This window comes from Chanodichthys erythropterus, chromosome 12 (genome assembly GCF_024489055.1).
Source record: "Chanodichthys erythropterus isolate Z2021 chromosome 12, ASM2448905v1, whole genome shotgun sequence".
Lineage (NCBI taxonomy): Eukaryota > Metazoa > Chordata > Actinopteri > Cypriniformes > Xenocyprididae > Chanodichthys > Chanodichthys erythropterus.
The window spans coordinates 13,828,678-13,843,409 of record NC_090232.1 but is presented as its reverse complement, the minus strand read 5'-3'; the positions used below and the strand labels follow the sequence as shown (position 1 = coordinate 13,843,409).

The 14,732-nt window shown below is 37.8% G+C and overlaps 1 protein-coding gene across 6 annotated transcripts in view; it reads right to left on the bottom strand.

The window, feature by feature from the left end:
* LOC137032171 (uncharacterized) overlaps nucleotides 1–6,207 on the bottom strand; it is a 53,843-nt gene extending 47,636 nt beyond the window's left edge. For 3 of the 6 annotated variants that reach the window (XM_067403799.1, XM_067403798.1, XM_067403800.1), the window contains exons 1-3: nucleotides 3,003–6,207; nucleotides 2,573–2,725; nucleotides 2,309–2,358 (exon numbers count right to left, since the gene is read on the bottom strand). In XM_067403799.1, the coding sequence (XP_067259900.1) occupies nucleotides 2,309–2,358; nucleotides 2,573–2,725; nucleotides 3,003–3,342 (543 nt within the window). In that variant the 5' untranslated portion in view covers nucleotides 3,343–6,207. Of the gene's footprint in view, nucleotides 1–916; nucleotides 1,652–2,100; nucleotides 2,209–2,308; nucleotides 2,359–2,572; nucleotides 2,726–3,002 lie in introns of those variants that run through there. The other 3 variants (XM_067403797.1, XM_067403796.1, XM_067403795.1) reach the window with 3 other exon arrangements.
* Nucleotides 6,208–14,732: the final 8,525 nt, after the last annotated feature.

Sequence of the window (14,732 nt, the reverse complement as noted above, 5' to 3'; positions counted from 1 at the left end):
AGCTGGTTGAGATGATGTGATAATTGGCTAGCTTGTTTGACTTTGTTCCTCCTGAACTTTGTTAATAAATAGTCATTTATGAATGGATATGGTGGATCTTTCATGTCATATATTTTATGCAGTGTTATTTTATTACTGATATACTATTATAGTTTTTGTTAATGTTTTGAATTCAATTTTATTTTTTTATTTATTTTTTTTTGTCATTTTTATTAGTTTTGTTAGTTTAAATATGTAGTATTAATTATCATTATATTATAATATTAATTATTAATTTCATTCCGTTTTTATTAGTCATTTTTTATTTATTTTTTAGTTGTTTAGTTTTGATTTAGTTATTTTAGAATTTTGACTTAAACTAAATGAAACAGAAATGTTTCATTGGCAGCTAGCAGCTAGCTGAAATATATATATATATATATATATATATATATATATATATATATATATATATATATATATATATATATATATATATATATATATATATATTATTTCAGTTAATGATAAAAGTTAGTAATAGTAATAATAGGTTAGTAGTTAATAATAATCCTGATTTTGATTCCAAATTCTTGAAAATTTGTTGCAGGAGATACTGTGCAGATGAGATACTTTAGTTATAGAATAAATAAATGACTAAATGATCTAAATGTCTCTTTATCACCCACACCTTATTTGCCCTTTTAATTCAACTACAAACAGATTTACTGCAATAACCCTCTAATAACTCTATAATCCAGTTTTCTCTGTCAGACTTGCATTTCTGCAAAGTGTGGAATGGATTTTTTGTTGAACTCGACAGTAAAAGACTGTTGTAGAAACTCCATGAGCGCCCCCTACTGGTCATAGAGAGAGTGCCCTTCGAATTTTTTTTTAACATTTCTTTTTATAGGGCCAGAAACACATATATACACAATAAACAACAACAACAACAATAATAAATGAATATGCTCCTCCCAAATATGTTCTTTTGCCAGTTATCTTTTACATATCTTTAATGATTTGCCAAACACAGTTAAGGACAACTCAATGGCAACATGAATTGATATGACACATTTATTTGCTATATGACCTTCACATAAAAATGTGCTTTAAATATGAGTCAATGAATGTGGAGTGTAACAAGCATTTAAAAGATTTCAGACATTTTGCAAAAAGCAAATCCACACTGCCCCCCTCAGGCCACTAATAAAACTAAACACACTGACGGCTCTGACCACCATGAGTCTCTTTCAGAAATAACAGATCATGGACATGTAAAAATATACATTGCCATACTATAAACATCACTATCCATTATAAACAGTGACAAAAATGTACAGAAACATTCCTTTTGACACATTATTATTAATTGGCATGGCACTGATATCTTTAGTCTCATTTGAACATCATTTGAGTGGTTATGTGGGATTGCCAAAGTAAAAAGTAATGTAAAAAACAAAACAAAGTCAAACCAGCTCTTTGTGCTCCATTCTGAGGGATGCTGATGCAGTAAATGTGATACTTCTAAGTCTAAAGAAAGACTGCCGCTGTAAATCAAGCTTTTGCTGCATGATGTACACAAACCAATTTCACCACAAACTCACCACATAAGCATTTATACACACCAGCCTCTTTCTTTCTTCTGTCTCATGTTCACACAAGCACTAAACTGAATGGAAACATTTGTGGTTAAGCTTGTCTCTTTAACTGGAAACAAAGCAAGACCCTTCCTCAAGAAAAGACACAGACAGTGTGCTTCAGTAAAACTCTGAAGAAGCTTTGAAAATGTATTTTGATTTCAATTTTAACTGTTCAAAAGAATTAACAGCACAATTAGAAAAAAGGACATTGCTAGGACATTGTATCAAAATTACAATGATACAATTACAATTGTATCAAAGGACATTGTATCAAATTATTAATTTAAATGTTAGTACATAGGCTAGTTGTTAAAGACACAATATAATGTGGGACCAAGTATCCAAGTATAAAATTACATATCTTTAACACTAAGATGTAACATTATGTGATGTTACATGATAATGACCTTTATCATATCTGGAAAGTTTCAGAAAGCACCTCAATTCTATTTTAGTTCTATTGCGTGTCTGTTCTGACCTGAGCATATGTACTGAAGTCTGAACTCTGCGCTCGCTTTGTCTTGCGTTGTTTTTGTCTCCTGGTCTTCACATCTAAAGATGCATAACACACCTCTTCATCTTCACCCTGGAATGAAAGAAAATTCATGAATTAATGAAGTTGCTTTCTGAAACGTACATATTATATGTATATGTCTTTAATGAATGTGTGTTTGCATTGTTCATACCTCAATGGTATTTCTACCTCTCAAATGGACTTTTTGATCTGTCGCAGCATCTACAATGGATTGTTTAAATTAGAACATCACGTACATAAATGGTTTAGAGTTTATGCAATGGTTAAGTGTTACATTTCAATTTCTACATTACTATCAAATTTTGTTTGCAGGCTTTGATTTTCCAAAGTACTCTAATTGAAAAAGCTGTTTATCTGCATATTAGAGTAAAACTGCAGTAGTGCAAAAGAAGAGTGTCAATAAGTGAATGAATACCTGTATTTTTCCTCTGACAGAGGCAGAACAGACAGATGGAGGAGAGGAGAACACACACCGGACACACACTGAACAGCAGCGTCCAGCAGAGAACACAGTCTGATACACGAGGAGTGGAGGTGATGTTCAGTCCAGAACATGAAGTTACTTCCTCTATATAAAATAAACAAACACATCAATGAATGTTGATTTTATTATTATTATTATTATTATTATTATTATAATGCTCATATTTTTTTTTTCTTCATTAAGATAGGTAAAGCTTACAATCATGAGGTGTGGCAGGTTCAGAACAAGAAACTCAATGAAAAATAATCACAAAGGTATTAATGAATGTTAGTAAAAATATTATTTTGTTATGTTCATCTTACTTCTTCAGTGAAAAAGTTCTCCAGAATTACAACAAAAACTAAGAGAAATGTCTAGTTACCTGCAAAAGAGAGACGAGTTGTTCGGTTTCCATTATAGTACATTTTAGATGAGGAGATGATGCCTTTTTCATCTTTAATTACCTTATTCTCTACTTCGGCACAGTAATACAGTCCCAGATCAGAGACACTGATGTTAGTAATATGTAGATCATAAGAATTACTGGAGCGGTTGTAGACAGAGCTGAAACGCCGAAATATCTCCTTGTTCCATTTCGTAAAATCTATTATGAGAGAGGGTTGATTTTCATGAGAGCAGTTTCTTATCCATACAATGAGGGAACCAAGAGTTGCAGAGCGATCACAGTAGAGAGTGATGTTGTCTCCTGGTCTGACTTTCATCTCCACTTCTGCTCCAGAGATTCTGTTCTGACTGAACAACAAAACACCTGTAAAAGTGTAAAATAACTTAATAAAGCACTTAAATTTAAAATATGTATTACCATACAAAAATATTCAGAGTAATACTGAAATTTACATTTGAAAAATGCTCTAAACAGCTTAAAACTGTCTCAAAATCATCTTTTCTTACACATAAACGTGAAGAAAGCATTTATTGACCTCTCCATCTCTGTGAGTGACTGTGAATAACTGACACTGGTGAGGGTCTTACAGACGGCAGCTCTCATCTGATTGGTTCACGTCAACGGAAAATCTTTTCTAAAATGTCTCACACCACAGAGGGGTTGGTCATTAAATTAGGTTATCATGTGTATGTACAAAGAGCAAGAGTATATTAACCAATCACTGGATATCTTGTGGACTTTTTGACTCTGATTAGTTTACAAAAATGGAAATCATCATCAAAGAGATATGAAGAGGAGGTAATACTTTTGTTTGTCTGATACATGATAGATACGTTTAGCATTGAATAATTTTGTTTCAGACATGCAGATAATCATCTTCACTTGAGAAATTTTGTGCCCTTCATTTCAATTGGTCAAGTTTTTTTTAATGAAAGTTCAGCTGTAAAACTCATGATGTTCTCTGTTGTAGTGGGTACAAACCAGCAACGTGTAAACATGTCAAAACAGGAAACCACAACTCTTATATTCAGACTACTTAATGCTTATGCCTTCACATTTGCTGCTGTGACATGTTGTCAAACTCTCACTTCATCTCTTACTTGATCACTGGTCAACAAGCATGAATGTTTCCATTAGACTATGTGTGGTTTTGTGAGCTGCAGAGTTCACACATTTGCATGAAGGAAGTTTGCTCAGCTTGTCTATACTGTAGTTATACTGACACTGACAGCTGTCCATTGAGCTGAAATTAGCTGCATTATATTCTAAAGTGTGTGTGTGTGTGTGTGTGTGTGTGTGTGTGTGTGTGTGTGTGTGTGTGTGTGTGTGTGTGTGTGTGTGTGTGTGTGTGTGTGTGTGTGTGTGTGTGTGTGTGTGTGTGTGTGTGTGTGTGTGTGTGTGTGTGTGTGTGTGTTAGTGTGTGTGTGTTGAGGACAACTTTGTATAATGACATGGGTATTGCATTTCATGAGACCTCATATTTAAAATAGCTTTAAAAACATACTAAACAATGTTTTATTAAAGGACAAAGACAGTAAGTTGAGGACATTTTGGCCTGTCCTCACTTCTGAGACCACTTTAAAGGCCTGTTTAAGGGTCAAGACTTGGTTTAGGGTAATGGTTCAGGTTTGGAACTTATTTGTGATGGGCAAGGTTAGGCGTGTGTGACAGACAGACTTTTTAGGGCCCTAGTGAAAAAATAGATTAAACATTCAGATAAAGTTCAACACTCTACTAGAGTCAGAGCATGGTTCACAAGAGGAGACATTCAAGTACACACACTTTTAGCTCCACAACTTGCTAACTATAAAGGAGAGAGCAAGAAAGACCAGTCCCTATGGGTCAAATAGGCATGGCAGTATGAAAACAACAGGTCTTTTATTTTATTTTATTTTTTTTATTACTTTATTACTGAAGTATCATGCATATGTCCTGTTGCTTTTACAAAATAAAGTAGTTTCCAAAATATTGAAGCCCTGACAAGTTTCCCTCATGAATAAAGTAAATTTACTCTAATAGCAGCTTCTTAGTAAGTATATTACTTATTAGACAAGGAAACAAAGCTTTGTCCAGAGGCTCACAGATATTTGCACATTATTAAAAATGATATAAAAAGCTAAACATTTAAACACTTAGTTTTGTGATGTAGGTTATTAAAGGGTACATGAACTGCATTTTATATTTCATAGTGTTTCCTGAGGTGAACTTATAATGTTAGTTAGTATTTTACATCCAAAAATTGTATAATTTAATAATTGTATACATAATTGTATAATTTAGAAAATAAAGGCTATTTTTCTACTCTGATTTTAGCCTTCTGGTCTGAACGCTCTGTTTGAAGAGGCACGTCTTCTGTGAGACGTCAGTGTAAACGCCCACTGCTGTGATTGGCTGACATGTTTGGAAATCTTACATGCAGAACTAGGGATTGAACCCCCACTCTGAAAACTTACCACATTTTTACTATTAGGGCCCAAAGCTGTTAAGATTAACTAATTATGAAAAGTGTTGATTATAGCACTATATTTAGGTCTGCTCCCACATGAAAACTTCAGTGATTAGCATTGTAGCCAATAATCGTGCGATGGCAGGCAGAGCTGGTCCTTCCTATAAGTGAACTAAGCAGCTGCTTAGGGCCTCCAAACTATGGTCCGACCAAAGACCCTGACTGTGACCTGTAACACTACCCAATTCTGACTGACCTGGGCTGCGTTTCCCAAAAGCATCATAAGCCGAAGTTGATTGTAGAACAATTGAAATACTGAATTAAAATGACTGAACTGTTACGCCCCAGGTCTAGGTCAGGACCGCAACATAAATGACATGGCTGTTTAAGTACTAATTTTTATTTTCTTAGTTGATCTTTTGATCAATCTTTTCATGCGGTAGCAGTTTTGGAGAGTACAAACAATGTCGTAACAAAGAAATAAACATAAAAGAAACTGAAGCAAGTTATCAGGGATGAGCAAATGCCAAAACGATAAACAAACAACACTCTTCCCATTAAAGGATTAGTGAACTTCAAATTAAAATTTCCTGATAATTTACTCACCCCCATGTCATCCAAGATGTTCAAGGCCTTCTCCCTTCAGTCGAAAAGAAATTAAGGTTTTTGATGAAAACATTCCAGGATTTTTCTCCATATAGTGGACTTTAATGGCCAAGAGGGTTGAAGGGCAAAATTACAGTTTCAGTGCAGCTTAATTGAGATCTATATGATCCCAGGCGAGGAATAAGGGTCTTATCTACAGAAACCATCGCTCGTTTTCCAAAAAAAAAAAAAAAAAGAATTATAAACATTTTAACCATAAATGCTCATCTTAAACTAGCTCTCTTCTTCTCTATTAGAATTCCAGCAGTGTAGACGCTGCTAAGTGTATTACTTCCCTCCTCAGGTCAAAGTTTGAACTAATTGTTATATACTTGCACTAGTATATTGTATATGACAATTTAGTTCAATCTTTGGCCTGTGGAGGGCAGTAATACACTTAGCAGTGTCTACACTGCTGGAATTCTAATAGAGAAGAAGAAGAAGAAGAAGAAGAGAGCTAGTTTAAGATGAGCATTTATGGTTAAAATGTATAAAATTGTAATTCTTTTTTAGAAAATGAGTGATGGTTTCTCTAGATAAGACCCTTATTTCTCATCCGGGATCGCTTTGAAGCTGCACTGAAACTGTAATTTTGACCTTCAATCGTTTAAACGATAAACTCAAAAAAATCTGTCAATGACTTGCTGAAATGATCTTATCTTTACTTTATTTGCAAGCTGATGAACGGGCGTTAAGTCATAATAGAGTAACTAATAAGAAAAAGTTGAAAGTTGGTAGCTAACGTTAGCTAGCTGTCCATCAATTATGCTGAATCAGCGTTAGCTAGCCGTCAGTGATGCTGAATCATTGTTGCTTGCAATATGGTCCAGCTCTGGGCTTCAGACCGCGTACAGACAGACCCAACTCCTATGAATGTATTTTATTTTTAACAGTTAATGTTACATGTTAAAATGTTGGAAAAGAAAAACAAACTAAAGGTCTATATGTCTCAATAGACACTTAATACAATAAAGATAGTTTAATTATATTGAACATTTGCAGAGAGAAAGAAAGTAAAAAGGAGAAAAGGGCAATCATTTGACAATCAAAATGAAGTTTAAAATAAAGTGGTTAAATACAAACTTTTTCTTCTGGTCTTTATTGAAAATGGGTAATTAAAGATTATTATTAAACATTAATATACCAAAATTAAATCTTATATATATTGTTAAGCTAAATCACCACAGACAAGGCTTAAGCTTCCCAGACTAAACTACATTATTAACTGAAAGTACTGGCAAATCTTAAATTAAGTCAGTGCCTGTTTTGTCGCAAGATGCACACCAGTAATGTTTTTTTCTAAGGTATGTTTATAAAAGTTACTTAAATGTCCTAATTGAGGCCTAATCCTGGCTTAGGCTAAGTCCATCTGTGAAACCAGGCCTTAGTTAAACCTACACTAGTTAAAACACTCTGTGCTCTCTGAAACATTAATGAAGGATCAATACAAGATATCTGAATGCAAAATGGATTTGTGGTACAAATTTTAGTAAAGAATGTATTTATAAAAGGAGAACATGTCTAAAGGTTTGAAGCCGCCTAGTGGACAAAAACTTAAATTAAAATTTACAAATCCCTGATGTCATTGGAACTTGCTTCTGCACTCTCATAAATGCTTATATAATTACAAACAGTGCAAAATACAGTAAATACAGTTAGAGATTCATAACATGAGTTTTGGAAAGAGTCCAGATAAACTCATGCTGCGTGATCGACAGCTTCAGCTATTAGAAAGAGACCATTCTTTGATTGCTGTCTGTATATATCTGTAATCACAATTAAAAACATAAATACTCAGTACATATGATGTGATCTGTAATAACAGACAAATCAAATAACCATGTAATAAAAACAATTACTCACACTTGTGTGGTGCGACATTACTGTCAGATCCAATATAGTCAGCATAGCATTGTCTTTTATTTTCAATCTTGCTGAAAATCCTGCGTCGATTGTGCATTGTTTGTAAACGAATCCATGGTAAAATGAAGTGAACAAGGACCAAGTTCTTACTGACGTGGTCTGGAACTTAAAAATAAAGCCTTTCCTATTGTTGGGATCAGAAAAAAGGCAATAAAGACTGTGTTTTTCATCACCTTGGCACTACACAGTGTCTTGTTGTCTTCTGAGCCAGTGTTTGTGTGCGAGCAAATGTGTGTGTGTGCGTGCGAGAGTGTGTGTGAGCAAGATATTTACATGTGTTTTAACTCATGGTAAGTGATTACCCAAAAATCTGTAAGTGTCAAGTGAATACTTTGCAAGGCTGTGCGTTGACTGTGCATGTATGCTAGGGTACACAAATAAATTAAGTATACCCAGGACCTTAATGTTTCTGTCGTATGCTGTGTTCAGACTTAAGCCCTGAGTATACTTTATTTGACTTGTACGCATACACAGGCATTCAATATATGTGCAGTTTTGAACAATCTCTCGCCACGAACAGCAACCCATATAAACAACTTTGCATTCTTTCATGCTAGAGTTGTACAATGAGGGTACTTTCTAACTTCTTCGCACAATCTCTCATCTATGTAGGCCTCTATTGTCGCTGTATCTTGCATTTGTTCAGATCTGTTCTGTTTATGTAGTTTTCCTATGACTACCTTGTGAATTGAGGCCCCCAGGGCACGGTTGCCACCTTCAATAAAAAAGGGAGCTCATGTGTCTGACTGCTTGTATTCATTGACGAAAATGTAGCCATATGCAGTAATATTGAAAATTGAGGGTCTTCCACTCTGGTCTTCAGCCTCCCACTCCGCCGTGGTGGTTACTCTGTTATGGTGGTCATCTGCTCCGCTGTGGGGGTCTTCAGTCCTGTCAATGAGGCTGTGGTGGTCTTCTGCTCCACCGTGGCAATCTTCAAGCTCGTCTACTTGGCTGTGGTGGTCCTCTGCTTCGCAATGGTGGTCTTTAGTCCCATCTGACCTGCTGTGGTGGTCTTCTGCTCCACCTCGGGGGTCTTCAGTCCTGTCTGCACTGCTGTGGTGATCTTTTGCCCAGCCTGTGCCACCCTGGTCACCTGACCAACCTGCCTCCACCTCCAGTCCCTGCTCTGTTCAATGGACTGTCTCATCCCCCCTCTACCTCTCTCCTGGATTCTTGTGTCTGTTTAAGAAACGTCTGGAATACGCTCCTTAAGGTGGGGGGGGTTATGTCATAATTACTAGCAGGAGTGCCTTTGAGAGCCACCAGGGGGCACACCATCACAGACTTTTTCCATTCCATCAAAGACTATATCCCCCATAATCCTCTGCCCTGTTTCATCATCACTGATTGTCTACAGCTATTACTCATCAGCCTCATTACCTGTCTATAAAAGCCTGGTTCACTTTTCGAGCAAAATGTGCAGTTCAAAAGTGCTGCTAAAAAATGAACCCAATAAATATGGGAAAACAAGCATTAGACAGTTGATAAGAATAATAAGAATATTTTGGACATTTCAAAAGATTTTACAAACGCACACTGCCCCCTCAGGTCACTAGTAAAACTAAACACACTGAGTGCTCTACCCACTAAATTGAGTCTCTTTTAGTCATAATCATTTCAAGGACATGTACACTTATATTTTAAATCATTTCCATTACCTACAGTAACAAAAAACTGTTCAGTAAAATGTAATTTTATCAAAGATTGTAACTCATCAAAGAGTCTAAAGAAAGCCTGCTGCTGTAAACCAAGCTTTTGCAGTCACTGCATGCAAACAAACTCACCACAAACTCACCACATAGGCATTTACACTGACAAACTAACCCCTGTCTTCCTACTTCTGTCTCATATGCACACAAGCACTAAACTGGATGGAAACATTTGTGGTTAAGATGGTTATCTTTTAACTGAGAAAAAGACAAGACCCTTCTTTGAGAAAAGAAGTTCAAGGCAGTAAAGCTTCTTTGAAGAACAACTCTGGGGGTTCAAAAAAACACTTCAAATATATATTTTCAGTTTCATTTTAAATGTACTAAATAATCAAAGGTGCATTTAGCAAAAGACATACTTAACATGCATCACTCTAAAAGAAAAACAAAAAAGATAAACAAGAACTGTATCTTACTGCAGAGGAACTAAAATGGGCATGTTAGACACACTAAGATTTTCATATCAATACTTGGTTTACGTTTTACAACCCACTTCACATGGTACCTGACTGCTTGTCACCAGCTGTTATCCAAATACACTCTCCTGCTCAGCAGACCCAGAATGTTTCTCTCTCATTCAGAATGGAGTTTGTTTCAGGGATATTTGTGGTCACCCATTTTAAGAGAAGTATACATAGCTTAAACTAAACAGCACTTCATACAGGAAACCCACTTCTACATCCTGTTATGAAGGTCATTACTGTGTGTCCACAAAGACTGTGTGGAAACAATGACATACTTTTTTAAAAGGAAATTGGGTTTTTATTTGCCAATTCTTGACTTTAAAGAACTGAAGAATAAAGAAAGAAGCATTATAATTCTTGCTAAATATTTTATCTATGATTTAATCACAGACAAATATATCAACCAACAGACATGAATATGAAGTTCAAATGATCATGGCACCTGCAACTTTGTAATGTATTCATTCTCTGACATGAGCGCGTAAGTACTGAAGTCAGAAATTTGCACTCTTTTATTGTGCCATTTTTGTGTCCTGGTCATCAAGTCTAAAAATGCATAACACATGAAGAGGTGTGTTATGCATATAACAGCCTTAATGTTGGCATGAAATGGAAGTTGCGATAGTATTTTCTTCCCTTATTATAGTGTATATCTGAGTGAAATTGCTTCTCAAACAAGAAACAATGTAGAGCGGGACTTGATTTTGTCCATCGGGAATTGATTGGATGGTTGTGGTTTGCTATTGCTGTGATGTCATGTGAGTGTCAGATTGTCCCGCCCCTGCACTTGTGAACACGTCATTAGAAAGGTATTAGTTTCGTTGTAAGAGTGAGGGGAAATTATTTTGATTACAGATAACAAAGGCTCATAAATTAAAAATTTTAAATAATCATTGGCATGGATAAATCATTTATTATAAAGCGTGCTTTAAGCGTGTATGTTTGTGTATGTCATAACTCAGCAATATTTCTACTTTTTTTTCCTGACAGCTAAAGGTGAAGGCTGACCAGAGACCTCATAAGCAAGAGAAATAGCCTCGACTATCCACTTGCTGACTGTCTGTTTGGACTCAGGGAGAACCTTTTCTGACGATCCAAAACAGACAAACAACTGATCAATTTGTTTTCCTCTACAGGGCAGCTCTGTGGACATAGGTATCCAGCGCCCTCACTGGACAAACAAGATTCAGCTTTTCATGGTCCGCTTTTGAGAAAGGAGGAGGACAGAAAGCTTGCAACAGATAGGCCATGGTACACTGGTCGGCACCTTAGGGACACAGTCCGGTTTAGGTTAAAGAAATGCCTTGACCATCCCTGGTGTGAACTCAAGACATTTAAGGCCTGAAGGTCTCCTACTCTTTTAAGGGACGAAAAGGCTAGAAGGAATATAGTTTTCAGGGTCAGAAACTTTTCTGTAACTGTATCAAGAGGCTCGAAGGGAGCTACAGATAAGCCTTCTAAAACAATGGCCAAGTCCCAGGCAGGAATCCTGGTACGAGTTGCAGGCCTCAGCCTCAAAGTGCCATAAAGGAAATGTGTTATTATAGAGTTCCTCCCCACAGATGCACCATCCAAAGGGACATGGTAAGCTGAGATAGCTGCCACCTACACCTTCAGTGTGCAAGGGATAGCCCTGCTGATAAATGATCTTGCAGGAACTCCAGCACTGGACCAACTGGGCATTTAAGTGGATCCCATTGTCACATTCCGCACCAAGAAGTGAAAACTTTCCACTTCAGGGTATTAAGTTTCTTTGTGGATGAAGCACTAGAGTAAAGTATGGTCTATGAGTTCTACCAGAGTCTATGAGTTGGGCCCCCTCAGAGGCCAAACCCACAGGTTCCACATCTCTGGGCGGGGGTGAAAGATAGTGCCTCCCACCTGAGACAGAAGGTCCCTGCTAACCAGAATCTCAGAGGGAGAGCCATAGAGGAGAAACACTAGGTTTAAAAACCATATTCGGCTCATCCAGTACGGCGCTACTAGCAGTAGACTTATTCCTTCCCGTCGGATCTTCTCCAGAACTCCTGGGAGCAGAACAATTGGGGGAAAGCATAAAGACGTAGCCTCTGCAATCTCTGTACTTCACCGCCTCGGAGTGAAGTCTCCATTCCCCTGGCCTCAGCTTCTGTCTTGACAGGATGTCAGATCCTACGTTTTGGCACCCTGGAATACATATGACTCTAAGGGAGAGCATTTTCCCTAGGGACCACAGGAGGATCTGGTGCGCCAGTCATGCATAGTGGATGCAAACGCAAACCCCCCTGGTGATTTATGTAAGAGACCACCAATGTGTTGTCTGTATGAACAAGCACATGATGCTCTCTCAGATCTGGGAGGAAGTGCTTCAAAACCATGAAGACCGCCATCATCTCCAGGCAATTTATGTGCCACAAAAGACTGTGATTCCTCCACAGACCCTGAGCTGAGCGACCTTTCATTACTGTTCCCCAGCTTGTGAGAGAGTCATCTGTCTTGAGAGTGACTCGACAACATTAAACTCCTAACACAGGACCCTGGGACAGGAACAAAGGTTTCCTTCATATAACCAAGGTGCGGAGACATCTCAGGGAAAACCCTTTGGTCCTGAGCCACCACTGCAAGGGTCTCATGTACAGCAGCTCAAAAAGTATCACGTTGGACGCAGCTGCCATCAGACCCAGTAGTCTCTGAAACTGCCACCAAGAACGGTGGTCCTCTGTACTGGAGAAAGCACATTCTTCTTGGTGTTCAGTCTCAAGCCCAATTTCTGCATTTGAGTGAGAAAGACATTTCGATGCTGTGCTAATATTAGCACTAATATTACTGGCTAACTGGCTAATATTAGCACTAATACTGGCAGGAAACAACCAATTTGACTGCTTACCCTCTTCAGAGGTTGCAAGCCTGACTATTGAGTCATGAACTTGCTGGCAACCACTGTCCCCCGAAGCACAGAGGGTGGTGGGGTTGGCAGAATGGCCCTCTGAGGGCAACGAAGTGGGGCGGGCACCATATACTGAGGTGTACACTGCTCCACTCTGCCGGGTGCTGCCCTCAGAGGCCTGACAACTAAGGCCCAAAGCCTTCTTCGCTTGAACGGTCCTCTGATCCGGCTTCTGCTTAGAAGGCTTCAGGTAAGAGTGCAGTCCCAACCCCCAAATTTTTATGGCTGGGCACAAGATATGACACTCTCCTTCTGTTGCGATCTACAGTGGGTACGGAAAGTATTCAGACCCCCTTAAATTTTTCACTCTTTGTTATATTGCAGCCATTTGCTAAAATCATTTATCATCAATATCATCAATACAGACCCAACAGTGAAGCATGGTGGTGGCAGCATCATGCTGTGGGGGTGTTTTTCAGCTGCAGGGATAGGACGACTGGTTGCAATTGAGGGAAAGATGAATGCGGCCAAGTACAGGGATAAAACCTTCTCCAGAGTGCTCAGGACCTCAGACTGGCCTGAAGGTTTACCTTCCAACAAGACAATGACCCTAAGCACACTGCTAAAATAACGAAGGAGTGGCTTCACAACAACTCCGTGACTGTTCTTGAATGGCCCAGCCAGTGCCCTGACTTAAACCCAATTGAGCATCTCTGGAGAGACCTAAAAATGGCTGTCCACCAATGTTTACCATCCAACCTGACAGAACTGGAGAGGATCTGCAAGGAGGAATGGCAGAGGATCCCCAAATCCAGGTGTAAAAAACTTGTTGCATCTTTCCCAAAAAGACTCATGGCTGTATTAGATCAAAAGGGTACTTCTACTAAATACTGAGCAAAGGGACTGAATACTTAGGACCATGTGATATTTCAGTTTTTCTTTTTTAATAAATCTGCAAAAATGTCAAGAATTCTTGTTTTTCTGTCAATATGGGGTGCTGTGTGTACATTAATGAGGGAAAAAAAAAAGAACCTAAATTATTTTAGCAAATGGCTGCAATATAACAAAGAGTGAACAATTTAAGGGGGTCTGAATACTTTCCGTACCCACTGTATATGACGAGCTTGATGGCTGGGGCTTCTGGGCATTCTCAAACTGCGTCAGGCCCAACCACTTCACCACCATCCAGGGCTGCCAATGCCAATGGAGCTACGATCAACTTAGGCTTACGATGCGTTTGGGAAACGCTACCCTGGTCCTTTAGCACAGCGGCCCACTAGGGGTCCTCAGTGATCTTCCAAGATAACTTAAAATTCATTTAAATAATATAATTCATTGATTTAATTATTAATACATTACATTAAAAAAGCTCAATTAAATTAATTAAAAAAATAAATTTAAAACAAGGCACCACTTCTCTCATACGTATTCTGTGATTGATTGCAGGCATGTGTTTCTGAATTTGGCCAGTGATTGGTAAACACCCATTTTAGTTTTGCATGTGCACTTCTCAGTATTCTAATCAATTCCTCCTCATAAGAGAGAAAACACAGGTGCATCCTACACAGTAGTGTTGTTTGTTGAACCACCTGACTTCTCTGGGTTTCAAGCAAAGTTGCATTATTATTATTATTATTATTATTATTATTA